We start from the raw sequence: 23,261 nt of genomic DNA, 5'->3' as shown, positions 1-23,261 counted from the left end.
CTCTCAACTAGCAGGAGTTGCCATCTCACAGGGCGAGGATAATTAAGTTCAAGGGACTCTGAACCCCCTTGAAGTTAACCAGTCTTGTGGGGGTGCCCCTGACATTTTACCCTTTGATCACATGCAGACCACTACACCTTCTGATGCCAGTTCCAGACTGGCAGAGGTGAATTGGACATAAGGCAACCAGCATGGAAGTAGCAATTCTCACCTCCTCATAGCTCTTTGGCTGGTGTTTGGAAGAGGAACTTGCTGCTACTTCTAGAGGCGGGGCAGGGCTGGACATTCTGGCTGGTTCCTTCTTCTGGTTGTTTTGTGTACTGTCCAGAGATAGCTCCACCGTGGCATCTGTAAAGGCACAAGGGTCACCACCAAGGGAGAGTCAGCAGCTTTTCTAATCTGACAGTCACCTGGTTCCAGAGAAACTAGTAGAGCTCTTGTTCTGGGCAGTATTATACTCCCCACTCTCAAGAATTTACACATATAGGTATTTGACAGAGTGTTCACCTTGGAGGAAGTTTCCCCTGAACGCCTATATGCCTAGTGCTTGGCTTCGGCTTCCAGTAGTGCTATCACTTTATGGAGTTTTTAATCCCCTCACACACTTTTTAGAGTGTGACCAAGCCATCGTCCCAGTGAACAGCTCTTTTCTGCTCGTACTGGCCAGGGCACCAGTTCTTACCTTATGCTACGCCTTACTCCGCTCTGCTTGGCTGTACATTGGGGGGAGGGGGGGTGGGGAGAATAGCAAGAGCAGCTGGAACAGTGTAATAGATCCTTGAATGGCACCTGCTCCTGGCACCCTCCTTGGCAGGAGTTAATTCCCTGCTACTCGTAGAGCAATAGTTCTGCGATTCCTCCCAGGATGCTCTCCATGGAGACTGCTTTGGTGCACTCTTCTGTGCAGTCTGGAGCCCTTATGCTGGCCACTGGAGAGTGGAAGTGCTTCGTGTAGTCTTTTCAGCCTCCTGGCTGCTGCAAGGAGCTGAGGACCTCTGTCACTTTTGGCTTCCTCCCCAGTGAGCCGCTCTAGTGCCATCGTGACTGCTTGGGAAGTCTACAAATAGCTGTACTGTCCGTGTCACTGACAGTCATAGGATTCTGAACAGCAACAGTTTAAACTGACCCATGTGTTACTTTCACTCCACAGCTGGTTGGGAACTCTAAGCTCCAGATGCTACCTGCACATTCCAGAAGCACACTGCAGCCGATCACAATGCTTACATTCTTTAGAGTTTGGCGTTTAGGCGTCTCCAGGCAGTTGCCACAGGCAAGTAGTTTTCCCACTGCAATTTAGAGCTGCCCCTTTAAGGTAGTGCTAAGGAAACCCTTACCCAGCTTTCCCAGAGAGGCCAGGAGAGCTTGTTACTGCTTCTATTTTCAAAGGAACATAAGCAGATGCATGGAAGGGGCAGGTGCCACCCTTACCACAGATCCCCTCCTCCACTGGGTACTTAAACACAAGTAATGACAAGCCTCCTGCAGCTTTTAGCTCTTATCTAGTGGCTGCAGTTGCCTCTCACCCTACTTGGAAAAAGCTTGAGTTGTTTTACACACAGTGCAGGGAAGCCTACCTGCAAATAGGTCCTGATCATCTTGTTCCACACGAACCCCATTTTCTTTGAAGCTGCTATTCAATGGGAGAGGAGATTCCCTCTTGGGTGACTGGGGCTTGCTCTGAAAGCAGAGTGGCAGTCAGTGTGGACATCATGAGTTGCACAGATCACTTATACCTGCCAATAAGAGGACTGTTCCAGTTCCCAACCAAACCTCCCCCAACCAGGGCTGGCCTTATGCATGGGTGACTGCCCCGGGCACTGTGGTCAGGGGGATGCCATGGTCAAGAGGCAAGGAATGGGGCAAGCCTGGAGTGCAAGGCTGCAGAAAGGAGCTCAGTGCAATGGAGGTGGAAAGCCCAGGGAGACAGTGGGGACCCGAGCTCCAAAATACAAGTTCACCCAGGGTGCCATTTTCCCCCAAGGCTAGCCCCAACCCAACCACACTATTCAGTCCAGATGACGTGGTGTGATTTCACACAGCTGTCGCTCTGCTGCTCCTGCCACATAGTCATGCTTGGTCACGTCACTACTCATCGAATTTAGAAATGGGATGGCAGAAGTGCATTAAAACCTGCAAGGATTCCAAAGTTTAAGGGAAGTAATGGAGGAAAAGGATCTGTGCAAGGAACAGCACAGGCAATCAATACAGCCAAGCTTAGCAACGCCAGGTACTTCCTGCACCTCTATCTTATGAGCATTCGATTTAGAAGTTCTCACTGGATTTTGTTCTTGCTCTATTAGGAAGAGAGTTGCAGAGGGAGATTAAATTTGCTCTGAGCCTCTGCACTCCTGTCACAAGTGAGTTCTTAGACCCTATCTGCACTATAGCTGGAACGGCAATGGTATTAGGTGTTGAAAATGGTTGCTGCAAGTAAGACTCTAAAGGTTTTCCTGACCAGCAAGGACAGGCATGTACAGAGACACTGCCTGCTGTAACAGTCGCACTGTTGATAATAGATCCCCAGAAGGCACTGCTCATGCTAGTCAGATGGTGCAGACAGCTATTTACACATAGATATGACTAGTACTGTTTCAAAGATAGTGTGGACAGGGTCAGAGTTTAAATGCACCATGCACTGCTCAGCATTGGACTCTGCATACACTGGGCAAGTTAGTGCCTATAATTCCATGCCCGGCAGATCCATTGGTAGCAATGGGGAAGCGCTAATACACCTCTACCCCGATATAACACAGCCCGATAGAACACGAATTCAGATATAACGCGGTAAAGCAGCGCTCGGGGGGAGGGAGGGGGGAGAAGAGGGGCTGCGCACTCCAGTGGATCAAAGCAAGTTCGATATAACGCAGTTTCACCTATAACGTGGTAAGATTTTTTGGCTCCTGAGGACAGCGTTATATTGGGGTAGAGGTGTATTTTCACTACTATACAGTCAGCTATGTTCAGAGCAGGCCTCTTTAGCGGTCAGGATACCAGTGACTTGAGCACAGTCTACATTAGCAATCTCAAGTGTCACTACTGCTAGGGGGTCATTTCCTGAAGTGCAGGAGAGGCCAGGTGTGAAGCAAACAGGATTATGTTCTCAGATCAGTGGGTTTCTATCCATTACACCAACTGCAGACTGCTACACAAAGAAAGAGAAAAAGGGTCGTTCTGTGGATCTATTTGCATGCCTTGCTCACCGGGCATGGTTTGGAGCCAGATCTGTACCAGTAATCTGTTCTATAGAAGGTTGCAGTATGTCTTCTCCTAGAACAATTCTACAAAGGCAGAGAAGGCTACACGGTCTAGAATTTCTGTCTTGAGTGCTTAGAGATTTCACTTCAAAGCCATGCAATGCACAGTGCCAGCTTCTGAAGCTGACACCAAGGCTTAACACATCACTCTGGATAATGTTCCTTTTGAAACCCAGGAAGTTAATTCTTTCTGAAAGTTGCCCCCCCCCCGCCCAACCCCACCTGCACTTTGCAGTGTCAGTTAGTACTGAGCTGTCAACAGGGCCAATCCAACCCTGTGACTCACAAGAATGAGTTTGCAGGGCTGCTCCATCAACAGCACACAGAATACTGCCATTTGAGCAGGTTGCTCAATAGGCAAGAGACAGTGACTTGGCAACACAGAGTGATCTAAGACAATGAAAGTCTGCCCAGGGAAACCAGTATGCCAAGTAGCTAGTTACATGTTAAAAGTAGTCCTGTACTTCCACCATAATGAAGTCTTTGCCTACACAAATCTCCATCCAACCCAATGGGGCTCATGGGCCAGTAGGAGCTATGGGTTCATCTCTAGAGTTTTAGGGTGGAGGAGAAGGCATTGGAAGGGAAGAGAAAGGGCAAAGATTCACAGCTGAAGTTTGAGGATAGCGTAACAATAGCCTCTAACCCAAGCAGTGCAATCCAGCAAGATGAGAACTCTCCACTCTCCTGCCACGCATAGGGCTGGTCTCAACAGGGCATTTACTGGTTGCCAGGAGAGGACTGGAATGCCATTAGCTTAGGGGTAGGCAACCTTTCAGAAGTGGTGTGCTAAGTCTTCATTTATTCACTTTAATTTAAGGTTTTGCGTGCCAGTAATACATTTTAAATTTTTTTTAGAAGGTCTCTCTCTCTCTATAAGTCTATATTATATAACTGAACTATTGTTGTATGTAAAGTAAACAAGGTTTTCAAAATGTTTAAGAAGCTTCATTTAAAAATTAAATTAAAATGCTGATCTTACACCCCCAGCCTGCTCAGCCCGCTGCCAACCTGGGGTTCTGTTCACCTAGGCTGGCAGCAGGCTGAGCGGGGCCTGCAGCCAGGATGCCAGCTGGCAAGGGGCCGGCAGCTGGGACCCCAGACCTGGGGGGGTTCAGGGGTCAGGGCAGAGGGCTGGGGGGTGGAGGTGCAGGGCAGAAGGATGGGTGTGTGTGGGGGGGGTGGTTCAGGGGTCAGGGCAGAGGGCTGGGGTGCTCGGCTCGTGGGGGTGCTCCCAGCCTCCTGCCCTGAGCAGCTCACGGCAGGGGGCTGGAAGGGATATGCCCTGTTCCACCCCCTTCCTCAAGGCCCCGTCCCTACCTCTTCTTTGCCTCCTCTATGGAGCAGCGAGCACACTGCCACTCCTCCCCTCTCCCCCTCACAAGGGCCATCAGCTGATCGGCACAGGGAAGGAGAAGAGGAGGGGCAGGAAAGCAGCACGCTGGTGGAAGAAGCGGGGGGGGGGGGGAAGCTTGGCTGCAGGAGGACCAAGCTTCTGCCTCCTGCCCCCGCAGGGGAGAGCGGTGGGGCTGAGGGCCGGGACCATGGCAGGCAGCAGCGTGCCACTCAAAATCGGCTTGCGTGCCGTGTTTGGCATGTGTGCCATAGGTTGCCGACCCCTGCATTAGCTGGTCAGCTAGGTGTAGCACTGGGGTGGGCATCTTTGTCTAGGGAGCGTGCTGCAATTTGCATTAGTTACATCCCTCCTGTTCTTCTCTAGCAGGTGTGAAGTACTGCTGTTGCAGTTCTCTAGAGATGTTACCTGTCCAGCTCACATTAAGGTACTGCATCCACTTAAGAGTAAGCTCTCCCTCCCTTTATTTTTGCAGACTTAACTTTGTGCTGGGAACAAACTCCCTTATGTTTCTATAAAAGTATGGCAAACTGAACTCTGTTCCCCAGCTTTCTCCTGTAGACAAAACAATCTGTTTTTAATCCAGACCTCAAGCAGAGACAAAACTAGTACATCAGCCAGCTGATAAAGCTAAACTCCTTTTCTAATCCCTAGACTTATTCTCTAGAGATTCACAAGGGGGAAAATAAAAATGCACCTGATAATTAGTTTTAGATCCTGGCTGGGCCAGAGGCAATTACAGTGACCTGTGGTCCCAGTTACAGAGATGGAGTCAGACACTAAGAGGTGTAGCTTGGCCTAACAAGAGGACCCTTGAGCCTCTGGATACTTGTTTTCTGGGGGTATCTGGACAGTTATGCCCATATAGCATTTATACACTTCTTCCTTTGCTGTTACCGAACATTTACATGAAGGTGCGGAGATCTTGTCTCCGGAGCCTGCTCTTCTAACAGGAGGCACAGTTGCAGCACTGTGTATAGTGCATTTCTGCTGGCACCTGCCTGTATACCTGCAGCACAACATGGTTTTGCAGCAGAGACCATGCTGTCCAAAGACAGTTAACTGAAAGTGGAAATAACCAACATCAGTAATGTCTAACCACCTTAACGTGAGGTTTTATCAACAGAGATCAGGGATCTTGAAACTGGAGTAGAGTTTCAGCCCAAGCAAAGATGGAGTGGCAATGAACACTTTAGCTCCCTGCTCCACTCTGCCTCCTGCTGGAGAGAAGTGCTACAGCAACAGAATATACAGCGCCCTTGCTGAGATTATCTGTCCCAGAGCTGGATTAAGGCAATCCAGACCCTTAGCTACACCATGACATGGGCTCCCTCCTGTAGGGCCAGCCCTGTACCATGGGGCCACTCCCACTTGAGTATAGGTGGGGGAGGAGGCCTTCCTGCCCTTCTAAAGAGGCAAGGTAAGCGGCATGGGCACCCCCTTCTCCCCTTCAAGAGCAGCAGGGGTCCCCTCTCACCTCAAGATGCACAGGTGGCATCAAGGGGAAACCCCAGTAACTTGCCCAAGCAGATACTCCCACAGCCATAGTGTGAGTGGGGTGGACCTGCTGCAGTCAGACTCAATCACAGAAATGTCAGTCTGAAAGGGAACTCAAGAGATCATCAAGTCCAGTCCCCAATGGTCTGTGATGGGATGTTAGATGGGGTGGGATCTGAGTTACTACAGAGAATTCTTTTCTGGGTGCTGGCTGGTGAGTCTTGCCCACATTCTCAGGGTTTAACTGATCGCCATATTTGGGGTCGGGAAGGAATTTTCCTCCAGGGCAGATTGGCAGAGGCCCTGGAGGTTTTTTGCCTTCCTCTGCAGCATGGGGCACGGGTCACTTGCTGGAGTATTCTCTGCACCTTGAGGTCTTTAAACCACGATTTGAGGACTTCAGTAACTCAGACATAGGTTAGGAGTTTGTTACAGGAGTGGGTGGGTGAGATTCTGTGGCCTGTGTTGTGCAGGAGGTCAGACTAGATGATCATAATGGTCCCTTCTGACCTTAAAGTCTATGAGGACCAAGTAAACCTAGAGCATCCCTGGCAGGTGTGTTCGTCCAACCTGTTCTTAAAAGCCTCCAATGACAGGGATGCCACAATCTCCATTGGAAGCCTGTTCTGGTGCTTAACTATTTTATAGCTGGAAAAGATTTCCTAATATAACCCACATCTCCTTACTGCAGATTAAGCCAATTACCATTTATCCTACCTGCAAAGGATACAGAACAATTGATCACCATCCTCTTTACAACAGCCCTTAATATATTTGAAGACTTAACAGGTCCACTCTCAGTCTTTTTTTCTCAAGATGAACCATGCAGTTTTTGGGGGGGGGCGGTTGTTTTAAAAACCCTTCCTCGCAGATCAGGTTTTCCAAGTCTTTTCTCATTTTTATTGCTCTCCTCTGGACTTTCTCCAATTTGTCCACCTCTTTCCTGAAGCATGGTGCCCAGAATTGGTCACAGGACTCCAGTTGAGGCCTCTCCAGTGTTAAGCAGACAGGACACATACCTCCTGTGTCTTCTGACACTCTTGTTAATAAATGGTGCAGCTGCATGAACAGCTAGTATCACATTGCTGGCTCATTCAATCTGTGACCCACTAGAACCCACAGAAGGTTATATGCAGGGTCCGCTAATAGACTGTGCATTGGTGAGGTTCCCCAGAGCACTGGGGCTTGGAATTAACACCTCATTGAGATGCATGGGGCAGTTCATACCCTCAGAGCTATTGCTTCAGGCTGTCTGAAGACTGGCAATCACCAATGCATTGTTACATTGTTCACATTTGAGCTTTGCTTTACAAACATGAGGCCTAGAAATTTACATGAAAGCTGAGATTCACATGTACAGTACTCATGTAACTCACATCTGTTAAAGATGCCAAGCTATTTGGGTTATATCTAGTTTGTTATCAAACAGTACTATTGATTGTACCATCTCCAATGCCTATTCCTCTGTAGTGTTCATGGCTACACTATAGTAGTGACTAAGCTGTAGCTCTAGAAACTTCTATAGGTCTCACTATTCTCCCATCACAGTCCGTGATGGCCCACCTATGCGGATTCACTAGAGGTGCTGGATTTAACATGCTCAGCAGTAGCACACTCCCCTTGGGAAGATAAGGGCTTGTGCTATTGTAAGTATGGCAAGTCAGACTCTACCCAGACCCCTGATGTGAGCACTACCTTGCGATGAAGTCTTTGTTTAGCTCCTCACATGAAGGAGATTTGTTTTATTTGCTGGAACATGGAAGAGTAACAGGGCATGGCAGAGAGCTTAGCTCAGAACAAAGAACAGAAACATGGATTGTTGCAAGGCAGGCAGTCCTCTCCTGGGTGTACTTCACTATGGATGTCAGCATAACAGCCAAGTTTCAGCTCTGGTTCTGCTTATAATGCTTGGTCCAAAGAAAACCACTCAGTTCCAACTCACTGCCAACTGAGTCATTGCTGATTAAACTGGCTGCTGAAATTTTAAGAGTCCAAGTGCATATGTCCTAGCTGAATGCATGTTGTTTCATGTAGAACAGTGAAACTGGGGTGGCTTAAAAAAACAAAAACAAAAAACACACAACACTGCTGTTTTAGTAGGCAGGGCTGCTCCAACTGAGGTCAATGGGAGTCAGCCTACGTAAGTACCTAGCAGTGATCGGAACCAGATTTTACAGTACGCCATAATCCAGCAATGTGGGCCTGCAGCGATATAGCAGGGTTCCTATACTTTGCTCAGCAGAGGTTTGCCTTAGCACCTGTTGTCTAGCTCCTAGCTAAATGAGCAGAAAAGACTGGAGACTTGCAACAGAGTTCAGGTGAAGGAGGCAGTCACAGGATCCTTGGGGGTAAGCTTGTCAGTTTGTTGTGTGCTTGCTTGATTAAAGATTATAGTGAGATCTAGTGTGGGGTCTGTGTGCTGAGCCAAGTGGCCTGCCTGGCTAGGCAGAGAGCTCACTAAGGAGGTTCTAGCCTGCTAGTCTTTGATCCCTAGCTCCTTTAGGATCCCTTGACAAGGGGGTGGGGCTAACTTGGGAGAACAGGCATTTAGGAAGCTAGCTCCTAAGCTACCAGAAACGGAAAACCAGGGAGTTTAGAGACCCAGATACACCTACAGACATTCTAAACAACCCAAAAACCCAAACCCCTGCAAGAGTGAAAAGAAGGCAGGCAAAAGTCCAGCAGCAGAGTGGGGATTCTCTACTTTATTGCACCGAATGCAGCATGTATGATTATCTGCCTTTTGGGCAGGTGGTGTATGTGCACATATGGTGCAAGCTCATGGCAGTCAGATGGAGCACAAGCTCTTGAGAGCCGAGTGGCTGAATTGGAGGAGCTAGGAGGGACAGAGGTACATAGATAAGACTTCCAGGGACACAGCGTGGTCCCATCCCCACTCTGACAGCCTCTGTGCTGTTGAGGATGAAAAAGTCTTGAGGAAATCAAGCTGGAGCAAAGGGAGATGATCCCATACTTGGGGTCCTCCTTCCAGATGTTATCACTCAGGTGAATACCCTAACCACTGGGCTATAGTCACTCATTCACTGGCCCAATAATTTAAACAATAAGAGGAACAACTTCAACATTTAATTAGGCCAGAAAAGTGAGAATGACAATAGCCCTGAGGTTAGGGCATTCACCTGAGAGGTGGCACATCCCTGTTCAAATCCATTCTCATCAGGCAGAGAGAGGACTTGAATTGGTGGTCTCCTACCACCCAGGTGAGTGCTGTAGCCACTAGGCAAGAGGTTGTCAGCAAGGTCTTCCTCCTGTCTCTCCTTCTCCCCCCCCCTCCCCAGCTGTTTTGTGTGGAGGTCAGCAGCCTCTGAGCACACCTACCAATCGGGCCCTACACCACATTGAGGAGTCATTAGGAGGTGCTTTTGGAACAAATTGATATTACTGTTTAGTTTAAGTCACCAGGACCAGAGGACATTCACCCAGGAGTTCTGAAGAAACTCAAATGTGAAATTTCAGAACTAACTGTAGTTTGTAACCTATCATTTAAAATCAGCTTTTGTACCAAATGACTGGAGGATAGCTAATGTGATGCCAATTTTTTAAAAAAGGGCTCCAGAGGTGATCCTGGCAAATATAGGCGGGTAAGCCTGACTTCAGTACTGGGCAAACTGATTAAAACTATAGCAAAGGACAAAACTGTCAGACATAGACAATGTTCCCTCTAATTTTTTGCATGCATATGCAAAATGAATTTTGTTATATGCACCAATATGGAGGTGATGTGTTGTGGGGGTGGGGCCAAGGGATTCAGAATGTAGGAAGGGGCTCATGTCTGGGGCAGAGGGTTGGAGTGCAGGGGGGTGATGGCTCCAGCTGGGGTGTGGGCTCTATGGTGGGGCTGAGGGTGCAGACTGCTCCAGGGCTGTGGTGGGGAGAGGCCTCCCCCCAGCCCTCTCCTTGGCCACAGCAGCTGCCTCTCCCGGTCTCTCTGTGGCTGCTGCAGCTCTGGGTCTGGAGCCAGGGGAGAGGTGCCTTTCCCCACTGCAGCCTTGAGCACCTGTGTGGCCCCTGATAGGCTGTTGTGTGTCCACACAGCTTAGAGGGAACTTAATACACAGATGAACATAATTTGTTGGGGGAAGAGTCAACATGGTTTTTGTAAAGGGAAATCATGCCTCACCAATCTACTAGAATTCTTTGAGGGGGGTCAACAAGCATGTGGACAAAGGGGAAACGAGTGGATATAGTAAACTTATATTTTCAGAAAGCCTTTAACAAGGTCCCTCACCAAAGGCTCTTAAGCAAAGTAAGCTGTCCTGGGATAAGAGGGGAGGTCCTCTCAAGGATCAGCAACTGGTTAAAAAGATAAGAAACATAGGGTAGGAATAATAGTCAGTTTTGCAGATTGGAGAGAGGTAAATAGTGGTGTCCCCCAGTGGCCTGTATTGGAACCAGTCCTATTTAATATTCAAATGATCTAAAAAAAAAAAATGGCTAAACAGTGAGGTGGCAAAATTTGCAGAAGATACAAAACTACTCAAGATAGTTAAGTCCCAAGCAGACCGTGAAGAGCTACAAAAGTATCTTTCAAAACTGGGTGACTGGGCAACAAAAAAGGGCAGATGAAATTCAATGTTAATAAATGCAAAGTAATTCACACTGGAAAACATAATCCCAACTATGCATATAAAATGATGGGGTCTAAATTAGCTGTTACCACTCAAGAAAGATCTTAAAGTCGTTGTGGATAGTTCTCTGAAAACATCCACTCAACGTGCGGCGGCAGTCAAAAAAGCATCCAGAATTTGGGAATCATTAAGAAAGGGATAGATAAGACAGAAAATATATTGCCTCTATATAAATCCATGGTATGCTCACATCTTGAATACCGTGTGCAGATGTGGTTGCCCCATCTCAAAAAATATATTGGAACTGGAAAAGGTTCAGAAAAGGGTAACAAAAATGATTGGGGTATGGAATGGATTCTGTATGAGGAGAGATTAATAAGACTTGTCTTTTTTCCAAGCTGAAAAGTCTGACGGGGGGGGGGGGGGGGGGGGGGGGGAGGGGAAGAGAAAGAAGAGATATGATAGAGGTCTATAAAATCTTGACTGGTGTGGAGAAAGTAAGTAAGGAAGTGTTATTTACTCCTTCTCATAACACAAGAACCAGGGATCACTAAATGAAATTAATAGGCAGCAGGTTTAACAAACAAAAGGGAAGTATTTTTTTTTTTTCACCCACACAACGCAGTGTCAACCTGTGGAACTCCTTGCCAGAGGAGGTTGTGAAGGCCAAGACTATAACAGGGTTCAAAAAAGAACCAGATGAATTCATGGAGGTCCATCAATGGCTATTAGCCAGGATGGGCAGGGATGGAATCCCTAGCCTCTGTTTCCCAGAAGCTGGGAATGGGTGACAGGGGATGGATCACTTGATGATACCTGTTCTGTTCATTCCCTCTGGGGCATTTGGCATTTGCCACTGTCGGAAGACAGGATACTGGGCTAGATGGATCTTTGGTGTGACCCAGTATGGCCGTTCTTATGTACATATGAGCTAGATGCTCCTCCACTTATCTTCCCCTGGTTTATGAATGCTCCGGTGCTCAGGTGGGAGATAAATATCTGGACAGCTAGAGTGAAGCAACAGTACACATGCCCAGTGGCAGAAATATAGGTGCCTAGGGAACTTTTACCACCCCAACAATAAAAATACCCCATACAGGCATCATGTGATTTTAGGCAGCAGCCAAGCAATAATTGTGGATTGCAGTGGCACGTAAGAATGGGACTTAGGTGCCTAGTTACGTCTGTGGATTTAGGCCTAAGTTGCAGCCTACATAACAGAGATTTGGCAGTCAGTACATTAAGGGGACATATCTAGATTACAGGCCAGATGCTAAAGGTCACCTAGGTAGGCATGCCATTCTCACTGTAGCATTAGCAGTCACAAGTTTGTACAGATCTAGATGCGTGGCCTATATGTTAACCAGAATTATTCTTCCCCTTCTGGAAGGAAAAGACTATTATACAACTATGGGAAAGACACAATAGGGAGATGATCTTTTGTTCTATCCATGCAGGCAAGAATTTCAGTTCATTCTGCAAGAAGTGCCTGCCTGCAACCAGCATAAAAGTAAAAGCTACATTAAATTTGCCTCACATATGCCTAGAGCAGCAGGACAGGAATTATAGTTCTGTCAAGCATTTAACATTAACTGCTATAATTGGGGCCTGCCAGACCTATGCAAATTGGGAGTTCAACAGTGGGGAAGTAGATAAGTTTATAAGATGTTCCTATCACCTACAACAGTAAGTGTTGGTGGGAAGAGACAGAAAGGGAGACAGAGTGGGTTAAGCCAAACAGGCCTGCTAACATAACAGTCCTTCACTTAAGAGCATGCCCAGTAAACAAGAGGAATATAGGACTGGAAGGCAATGGACCAAAATTGGTACTTTGGAAGTTAGGCCTAATTGATTAACAAAATAAGGTAAGAATGGAATAGCCCATCCATCACCCCCTTTTGGGGGCCCTTAAAGAGACTTTGGGGGGGGGGTAGTGCAGGGAAGTGACCTTCCACTGCAGCTGCTGCTAAGGGACTTTCATCCTAACACCCAGACCTTGGCATACCAGTGGGTATGCTGGATGTCCTTGCTGGTGCAGTGGTGGCACTCAGCCTGATCCAAGCAAGATCCTGCTCCATCTTCCCTGACCTCATGTGTCCCTTTCCATCTTCCTCCTGGCCTGTCTCTGGGCTTTTCATATGATCCTGTGACTAACTACACAGCACCAGCATAATGAGATGCTATGGCCCATCCAGCTCTGACCAGCTGGAGAAGGACCCCATGAAGGGAAGGGCCTTGACCAAGAAACCAGATAGCATCCCTGAAAGAGGTGAGCCAGGTCCAGAGCAACAGCTGCTGTGGCCAATCTGCCAGCCCAAAGCATCTCGCCATAACTGACTAGTCACCCTGTATCCTAAAATGTATTAACTGTACTCCACCCCCACCCCCTTTTTGTCATCCTATCTTCTGCCCTCTTGGCCTGTTTTGTTAAGAGCAAGAAAGAGACTCATTCTTGACTCAAATAACTAGAACAAATCTTTTCTTCCTCATCAAAAAGGGATGGCTGACAAAATAAGAGGTCATACCCTCTGAAAAAGGGACTTAAATAAATATAAAAAGAAGGTGGTGTGTTTGGAGTACAGAGGCCTCTGCTTGCTTAGTACCATGACAAACCACTAGAAAACTCATGCCAAAGGTTGGAAACGTAGTGATTGGGATATACACAAGGAACAGAATCAACATAAAGCACTACATTTAGTGATTCTCTTCCCCCCCCCCCCCAATTACATGCGTTTTGCATACATATTAAAATGTTGTATGGTGACAGTGTCACATTAACTTCTTCGACTCTCTGGGCCCATTTACTGAATCAAAAATAACACAATAGCACTCACATGGAGCATTTGACCAAGGCAGAAGAGGATGTATGGGTCAGTAACAGCTAGAGTTTCACATCCCCTTTCTCAAGAACCGTTTCTCTATCGTCCTTTTATCTCAGATATTGGTACATATTGAAGGCCAGATACCTACTAGACAGATATGAAAATTTAAGCAGACCACAAGCAAGAAGAAAGGGCAAGACCCTAGTGACAATCTTAGCTCCCTCTGGCTCTTGTCTGTCTTGTCAGATTCAGTAGGCTGCTGGGAAAAGCTACCAACAGCAGTAGAAACTCCTGGTCTGCAGACAGCTCAGAAGTCACCAATGCATTAGTCATAATCATAAGCGAAGCACTCTTGTCAGTCAAATGACTGACTTAAGAAATTGTTCTCCAGAATTGGCTAGCTTGGCTTCCATACCCTTCCCTCCCACAACTCACTAGGGTAAGTCTTCTGTCATTGCCAAGTGGCTTTTTCAATTCCTGCTTTGTGATCCTCCCCAAGCATTGCTTGTTGACATGTATGTCTCAGCCAGGAGGACAAAGACCTATAATGGCTAGAATACTAGGAAGTATTAGCCTTGTGAAACTGCTGCAGGATATCAATGCAAGATTTTAGTAAGATCCAAGAGGATCATCCATTTTTCTAAACGGGGATCTTACCTGCAGTTACACTAGATAGGAAAACCATGGGGTTTGTCAGCCCATATATAGTTTGAGGTACAAGGTAGTATTCAGGTGAGTCCAGGAAGGAAGTTCCCATCAACAAAATATTGTATTTATGTAGATTTTGGAGGCTGGCTGAGCTCTCCTCCAAAGCATCTGGCAATGGCTGCTGTTGATAAAGGATACCCCAACTATATGGATCATTGCTCTGTTCTGGCAATTCCAATGTGGCTGTACAGTCTGTTAACAGTCTCTTTACTATGGGACTCCAGCTTATGTGCCTACACAGCAAGTCTAAGAGCTACTTATCACTGCTGGAATTCCCACCACTTAATAGGCAGGGGCAGGAGCAACAGATACAGATCTAGTCAGCTGAAGAGGGCATGAGTTAAACAGAAACCAAGGACTTTCCTCTACCTATCTAGGGATTCAGACACACAAGGTGGAGAAGGGGTCAAGGAAAGGCAGTGTCCAGCCAGGACTATTAACAACATGTTTATCCAGATTACCAAGTCACTGATTAATTGCTGAATGGCCAGGCCACTTCTGGTCCCTCATCTCTCCATGTCATTGCATTAATTAAACAAGGGTTCTCTTTTAGCTCCTAGCAGTTTCTACTCATTTATGACCTGAAGGGCTTAAAGTGCACATCTATTTAGCAGCAAAGAGGTGCAGACAGCAGTTTCATACTGCATCTTTTAGTAAAAAAAAGCAGCAGACCAGTGTCATTCAAGAATGATCCCAAAGAACTGCACAGCAGAAGGAGCTGTAGCACCACTGTCTAGCATTTGGGGAGCATCTCTACATTGAGCCCTCACTACTGTTTGTTTGCCCAGTATTATCTGCAAAGACTGCTGCCCCAAGCACACATAGAACTCCAATTTGTTTCCATTAGCTAATATGTGGACAGGACAGCCATCTTTCAGGCAAGTGAAAAAACGTAAGACACTGCATGAATCTTCAAAGCTTTGCTCAATATGGCAGAGTGGGCCAGAGAGTTTTGTTCCAGATAGTCCCTTCCAGCCATCATGATGCCTAGTAGAGGAAGAGCTAGAACTCCAAAAGCAAGCAGAGAATGAGCTTTAGAAATGAATTAGGATTTAGGACATTCATTTTGCTGCAAGCTGGGGGTTACCATTCTAAAGTTTCCTTAATGCAGAGCTGGACTTTTTTTTTTTTTAAAGCAAAAAAGACATCCAGGCTTTGCCTACACTAGTTCTGCTTTCTAAAAATGTTTAGCTGTTGCCAACACTTGTTCAGCTTCTGCCTGCATTACCAACACTAGAAACAATGCATGTTGGTTGCTGCCAGCTTTTGATACCAAGTTGATCAGACATGTTCTACGCAAGTTTATACAGTGCTAGAAGCAGCCATGCCAGCAATCCATCATTCTATTCGAATGAGGTTCTTATACCACCCTTGCCACCACAGTACCAAGCACCTTCCAGAAGTATACTACATTAGAAGCACTATGTGCCACTGTAGTGTGTTAGGTGAAAACGCTCTATGAAGACAGGTGAGAGAGCTCTTCTGTTGGCATAATAAATCCACCTCCATGAGAGGCGGTAGCTATGTTGGTGGGAGACGCTCTCCCGCCAACATAATGCTGTCCACACTGGTGCTTAGGTCAGTGTAACTTACATCACTCAGGGGAGTTGCTTATTCGCAGAAGTGGTAGTGTTGACCTAGCCTCAGTGACATGACTCACTTCCATCACATGTTCGTCATTCTCTCATCCTTTCCCCAGGTTGGGGCTCAACACTGCTAATGCTGACCAGTGTTTAGCAACAATGGGAAATGTAGCAGGATAGACAAGGCCCAAATGTGAAGACTAAAGGTACGTCGACACTTAAAATGTTACAGCAATACCACTATAGCACTTCGGTATAGATGCTTTCTATAGCGACAGGAGGGGCTCTCCTGTTGCTGTAGTTAATCCACTTCTGAGAGGTGGTAGCTGGGCTGACAGAAGAATTCTTTCACCAACCTAGCACTGTCTATACTAAGGCTTAGAGTGGCATAGCTGTGGGTCTCAGAGGTATCACACCTAGGGTGACCAGATGACAGAAGTGAAATATCGGGATGCGGGGGGGCAGAACAAAAAAAACCAAAACAAAAAAACCCGCTGGAGCACAGGAGGAAAAATTGGCGGGGGCAGGGCGGGCCGGGGAGGCGTGGCAGCCAGCAACAAACCACCCCCAATTCTTTTTGTATAGTGGGACTCGGGAGGTACTTTTCAACCTAACATATACCCCAACACACCTATGGCTGAGACTCTGCTCCCCTCAGACTGATCCTCTTCTCCTCTGGTCCTTCTCTTCATATTTTTAAGCCTTCGTTGTTTAGCAGAGAGCAGAAACCAAAGCCCCATGCACACCCACTCCGTTCAAGAGAGCACACAGCAGTACTTGTGTATATCAACAAGAGCCACTCAATCTATGGTGCATTTACAAACGCCTCCTTCCACCCAGATCCCCTCCCTTCCAGGGGAAGAGACTTCGGCTCTGGAAACAGCGATTTCTGGGTCTGCAAGACTGCCCTATCTCCAGAGAGCTCCTCCGCCCCCAGAGGAGGGCAGGGCAGGCAGCATGGCTAGGGGGCTGCTCCTTTAAACCCCATCCCAGACTGGAGGCTTTTGGAACCGGGCAGCCAGAGGAAAGGGGGCCGAGCAGGCGAGCAGTTACCTAGAGCGAGTGGCCGGTGGCTCAGGAGCAACACGAGCTGCTGCTGCTCAGCTACAAGCTGAGCCTGGCTACCATCCCTGCCCCCCACCCAGCAACCAGAGCTGCCCCCCAAAGAGCTCCCTCCACTGGACGGGGGCGCTCTCTGCCCGCTGCAGGCTCCCGGTGCCTACAAGCCCCGCCCCTGCCTCTGTGCGTGCCTGGGGAGTGGGGCTGCAGCACTCTGCAGGCTCCTGCTGGCCAGCCGGCGCCAGAAGCTCAGCTGCGCTGCCCCAGGGCCCGGAAGAAGCGGGGAGCGGCGCCGGCTTGCCGCGGTCCCCCAATATCGGGACAAAGTGCGTCCCGACCAATGTAAGGTCGGGACATGTCCCCTAAGGTCGGGACATGTCCCCTAAGGTCGGGACGTCTGGTCACCCTAATCACACCCCTGAGATAGGCAGCTATGCCCAATAACTTTTCAGTGTGGACCAGCCCTACAGCTGCTCATGAGAAACAAGAGATCCAAGTGCAAGGCCTTTGGGAAGCTCCTCCTGACACCTCTCATGGCTCCATCTTTCATATCAGTCTTCAGCTAACTGGCATCAAATCTAATGTACCTACCCCCTCTAGCTGTTGAAGGAAAAAATGCAGCTGTTTTTCTTCTCCCTCTCCAGAGCCACCTTACTGCTGTGGTGGAGAGGATCTGCTATTCTACCCCTAAAGAGTATCCTAGTACCTGCCTCTGCTGCTCAGAACTTCTGCCTCAAATAGCAGCATAAGAACATTTGTATAGTAACTCCTCACTTAAAGTCGTCCTGGTTAACGTTGTTACGTTGCTGATCAATTAGAGAACATGCTCGTTTAAAGTTGCGCAATGCTTCCTTATAATGTCATTTGGCAGCCGCCTGCTTTGTCCACTGCTTGCAGGAAGAGCAGCCATTGGAGCTAGCTGGTGGGGGCTTGGAACCAGGATGGACCGGCAGCCCCCCTATCAGCTCCCCGTTCCCCTAAGTTCCCTGTGTTGCAGCCACCCAGCAGGCTATCAATTGCCAGCTGTTCAGCTGTCCCTCCCCCCACTGCCATGTGCTGCTCCTGCCCTCTACCTTGGAGCTGCTCCCTGGAGCCTCCTGCTTGCTGTGAGGGGGCCAAATTCACATGCTTCTATCTATCTATCTATATATCTCTCAAGTTAAAAAGTATGCCTTTCATACAGCTTATAAAATGTCTATTTTATGTATTAAGTATAATGTATTGTGCTTTATAACTAAAACTGTACAAAAACCCCATCATATTATTGCTATAAAAATGTTATTGCTTATATTGCTATTAGTTAGCTTAAAATTATATTATTATTGTTAAAAATATAATAGTAATACCTTTCATGTCCATGCTCATCATGCATTGTCATTACATCCAATCAAAACCCCTTAGGTTAAAGCATCTAAAGTAAAATCTAAATTCCAAAACTTAATGCAAATAAAAATTTAAAAATGTTTGTTGTACTAGCAGTACAAATCAGGGGGGTTATAAAAGCAAAAAAAAAAAACTAAAAAAAAATTGCAATGCATAACAATTTTTTAGCAGAAGTCAGGCTAACTATAACCCTAATAATATAAAATTTATAAAAGCAAAAAAAACTATGTAAGGCAAATAAAAAAAGCTCTATAAAAAGTTGTTGCAACCTTATATAAATATGTAAATAATATAGAATGTAGACTAAAAGTCTACATTAGTAAGCAAAACAAAATATCAAAATAACCTATGTATAAACAAAATGCTGCTGTTGTTTTCCATGCTGTATCTCTTAATCACACCTTTAGTTTTAAAAACCTCCTTCCAAACCTTAAATCATAAATGGTTTACAAAGCTCTTTCAAACAATTGCTAAATAATTTTTTTTCTTTCTTTCTTTGTGTTATTTAAATAATAATACAATGTGCCAAATGCCTGTGTAATGCTATAATCAAAAGCTCTGCTGTCCATAAAAAAACCCAGTATCTGTCCCTCCAGGTTAATCGCAAATTGCGTAATGGGCCTGACAATTTTTGGGTTTGTCAGGCCCGAAGGAAAAACCGTAAAAGTTACTAGTAACCCCCCCCCCTTAACAGCTAGTAGCCGTTACGTCAGCCAGCGGCCATTAGAAAAAAGCAAACACTTCAAGTACACAGTAGCCTAAACTTTTCAACTGTCTTCCCTTTCAAGGCCTTAAGGTAGTTAAAGCTGGTCCCAAGCCGGTTTTCACTAACCAAATAGCAAAAGCACGGGTCTAACAACCACCAATCAAGTGTTAATACGACAAAGGCCTTTATCTAAATATATATAAAAAAAAAAATCTATAAAAAAATCTATAAAAATTTATGTAAAACAAAGTTTTTGTACCAAGGTGCAAAGCTCTCCTTTCTTCTGCAAAATAAAGCAACTCCTCCTTATCCCTATCTGGCTGTTATTAGCTCTCAGCTAGGTAAACCCAATATTTCGGTAACATAGTTAAAGAGTAGTTAACTAGAGGATTTTAGAAGTTGGTCTTGTGCCCTTTCCTCCTTTGAGGGGAAAAAGGCAAGCTAGAAGGTTTTCCTTAGGAATATCAACTTTGGCCTTCTCTGTTGGAAAACTTGCTGGGTTTCTTCATGAACATATGTGGTTAGCTCACACACTGACTGGGCGTGTGGGTCTAGAAATTTTAAGACTCCATTTCTCCAAAGTGTTGGTTCATTGAACTTTGACCTGTTAGCAAAAGAATGCTGAAATAGTGATTTTAAAACCTTTTTCTTGGTTGTTCAACTTTCATTCTTGGCCATTATGCTGTTAAACTAGTTCCAGGCTAGATGGGACCAGATTTTCAAGTGCAAGATGCTTTCAGAAACTTTTGCTTCTCAAGTGTATAAAGGACAACAACAACAACAAAAAGAGGCCACAAGCCCAATATCCTCTACTACTGCATGTTCAACCAGCTTCAAAGGTGACATTTTCTGTTAAGGCAAAGAATCAGAAATAAATTAAGGTAACACTTCCACACAAAAAAGTGAGAAGGTCTTAGTGCACTCAGAGACCCCTCTCCCTTTCACCCTACACCCACATCCTATTCTGGAAATGCACAGTTTTAAGTCTGGCCAGGAGATTCCTGACTTCGATGGGCAATTAAAGTGGCAGCATCTCCCCATCCTTAAGTGGGACAGGACTCTCTGGGACAGTCTAGGCCAGGGGCTCTCAATCTCTCTTTGAGTCTCCCACACATGGTATAAAGATTCCACAGCCCAGCTGTGCCACAACTGGTTTTCTGCATATAAAAGCCAGGGCTGGCATTAGGGGATAGCAAGCAGGACAACTGCCTGCCCCTGCAAAGCTACATTGTTTGTGCTTCGGCTTTCTGTCCTGGACCCCAGTGAGTCTAATGCTGGCCCTGCTTAGCAGACCCCCTAAAACCTGCTTCCAGCCCCCCGACCCCTGGTTGAAAACGACTGGTCTAGGCAGGGTGTGCTGCCAAGAGCAGAGGTGGCCAGGTGTGGAAGGGCATCCACAAGCAGGAGAAAGAAACACTAGAATTCCTTTGCTTTCTCCCAGTAGTTCACTAGAGGGGATTGCATATGCACGGAATCACAGGAGAAGACTGGTAAGAGTTAATGGTTTTCTCTGCAGCTTTTTCCTTGTATGCCTGATAAGAGTTTGGTATCAAGTTTTAAGTTAGTATATTTAAACCTTGCTTGTGTAAATGTAATACCTTACATATTGAGCCACTAGAGCATTTCCAGAAGATATAAGGGTGGTACATACTAGAACAGTAAATAAAAATTGAAATTGGCCCCAGGGGGCCAAAGTAGTATCCACTCTGTCAGCTCTCATTATAATGCAGAGTAGCTGGATGACTATCCACAGGTATATCACATGTTTCCCTCGATCACTTTTCACACAGCCCTAGAATGATGTGAACGTGCAGCTAATGTTCATAAAGCCTCGGCAGGTCTTTTTTAAAGGCAGTCTACTTTACAATAGAGTGACATATTGTTCACTCAAGCACTACCCTCCCTAGGACATTCCCTCTGCCACCCTCTCCCCACCAAGTTGTGTTGAAAACAGTTCACTGCTTGTACAAGTGCAACAAAAGTCTCACCACATCACAAAGCCTGATGAAACATGCCAGCAACATATGTTTCCTTAATGTAACCATACCCAGACTGGAAAACTAATTTATCTATTGTTAGCAATGCCAAGCCATGTGGTTTTGCCAAAAATTCTTACAGAATGACTCCCTCCAAGGTTCCCCCTCCTCCCCCCATGTCCTAGGGTATTTCTACATTAACCGCCAGATCAGCGGGCAGCGATCGATCCAGCAAGGGTCAATTTATCACATCGAATCTAGACACAATAAATTGATTCCCGGGCACTCTATCGTCAACTCCTGTACTCCACCACCAGGAGAGGCACAGGCGAAGTTGACAGGGGAGCAGCAGCAATTGACTCACCGTGGTGTCTTCACCGCGGTAAGCTGATCTAAGTACGTCAACTTCAGCTACATGAATAACGTAGCTGAAGTTGCATAACTTAGATTGATCTCCCCCCAGTGTAGACCAGGCCCTAGTGATGTTTAGATTTCTCTGACTACAGGTATTAAGAATTAGGGCTTTGTTATGTAGGATATTATAACCAAAAAAAGTAAAGATTTCTCCTAGTCCATGACTAGGGCTCCTATGGTAATACATTTGTATTAAGTGATTTCTAAGCAGCTGATCTAATGTAGATTAAGATCAAGACAGCAACTCAGCAAAGTGACTGGTTTGTAACATTTTAGTTTTTATCTACCCACAGATATTCCAGTGGAGGCCAACATTATAAGCAGTCACTGGATTTGCATTTTCAGATCTCTTGGCAACCCAAGCTTCACACCTCTTTAAAAGGCCAGTTATTATCCCTACTTTACAAGTAGAGGAGCACAGAAAGGATAAGTAATGTGCCCAGGGGCACACATGAAGTCAGTGGTACTCTAGCAATTAGGTAGCGTCCCTCCCTGCCTGCTCCTGCCTTACTCCGCATTTCGACCAAGGGATAGGCGAGGATGTCACTGGAGACCCTGCCACCCGAAAGCCCAGCCCCGCGATCAAGGGCTAGTCAAGAGTTACAGTCACTCCCCAGCCAGGAGCTCCAGCCCCCGCACCAGCTCGCGAGAGGAGAGACCGACCCGGCTTCCGCCAGCGCCACTGAGAACCGGGGCCCAGCGGTGTCCCGAGCGCCTCCCTTGGGGCCCCCGGGCTCGTCCAGCCCCTCACGGCAGAGCTCAGCAGCGGCTCCGACAGACGGGAGCTCGCGGCTTTCCGGCGCGACACGGGGGCAGCGGCGCAGCAACGCTCGGGAGCCCCAGGGCCCGGGCGGACTCACGGCGCCGGTGAAGATGTCCTCGCCCTCGGTGTCGCTGTCCGCATCCCCTTCGGCCCTGGGAAAGGGCGGGGGCAACCGCTCCGCAGAGGGGCTGGAGCTGCAGGCGCCGCCCGACGCCATGTCCCTGCGCTCAAGGATGCGGCTTCCGCCTCCCAGATGCCTACTGGGGCGGAAACACCAACGACAGTTTTATGAGGAGAGAGCGGCGCCGTGGGCGGGGGCGGGGCCTGGCCCTGCGGACAAGGGGGAGGAGCCATGCCGGGGGGCGGGGCGGGTCAGGGGACGCCCTTGGTGGGGGGAGCCAAACGGGGGGCGGGCCCGCCAGAATACACAGAGGAAAGAGCCGGGAGAGGGCGCGGGACTTCGGGAGGGCGGGGCTGGCTGCCGTGGGTGGAGCCAGAATGGGGGGGGGGGGCTGTGCCATGTCTAGGTGGTCCTGATGGTCGCGTGCCGTGCTCGTGCGCTCTGCAAACTGTTCCGCGTGATGGGCTCGGGGGTCAGGGCGCACGGCCCGCGATCTGTCCCTCAGAGAAGGGAGGGGATCATGCCAAAAACCCCGCCTGATTGGCTGCCTTTTCCCCCTTCCCCGCCTCCTCAGCAAGGGCAGCCAATCAGAGGTGCTGACTGTAGGCAGAGGGTTCTGCCACTCAGCTCGGGAAAAGACAGCCAATAGAATCAAAGAATATCAGGGTTGGAAGGGACCTCAGGAGGTAGGGTGACCAGACAGCAAATGTGAAAAATCAGGATGGGGTGGGGAGTAATAGGAGCCTATATAAGAAAAAGACCCAAAAATCGGGACTGTCCCTATAAAATCGGGACAGCTGGTCACCCTATCAGGAGGTCATCTAGTCCAACCCCCTGCTCAAAGCAGGATCTAATCCCAACTAAATCTTCCCAGCCAGGGCTTTGTCTAGGGTTACCATACGTCCTCTTTTTCCCGGACATGTCCGGCTTTTCGGCACTCAAATCCCCGTCCGGGGGAATTGCCAAAAAGCCGAACATGTCCGGGAAAATGGCGGATCTGCTCCTCCCCTGACTCTTCGGCTCTGTTTAAGA

At 47.4% G+C, this 23,261-nt stretch overlaps 1 protein-coding gene across 1 annotated transcript in view; it reads right to left on the bottom strand.

Annotated features, from left to right (window-relative positions):
• SNX1 (sorting nexin 1) overlaps positions 1-22,355 on the bottom strand; it is a 41,408-nt gene extending 19,053 nt beyond the window's left edge. The window contains exons 1-3 of the mRNA XM_024213760.2: positions 22,206-22,355; positions 1,575-1,677; positions 212-348 (exon numbers count right to left, since the gene is read on the bottom strand). Of these exons, the coding sequence (XP_024069528.1) occupies positions 212-348; positions 1,575-1,677; positions 22,206-22,325 (360 nt within the window). The 5' untranslated portion in view covers positions 22,326-22,355. The remainder of the gene's footprint in view (positions 1-211; positions 349-1,574; positions 1,678-22,205) is intronic.
• Between the last annotated feature and the right edge of the window lie 906 nt (positions 22,356-23,261).

This window comes from Terrapene carolina, unplaced genomic scaffold (genome assembly GCF_002925995.2).
Source record: "Terrapene carolina triunguis isolate 2854851 unplaced genomic scaffold, T_m_triunguis-2.0 Scaffold67, whole genome shotgun sequence".
Classification (NCBI taxonomy): domain Eukaryota; kingdom Metazoa; phylum Chordata; order Testudines; family Emydidae; genus Terrapene; species Terrapene triunguis.
This window is presented reverse-complemented; position numbering and strand designations above follow the sequence as displayed.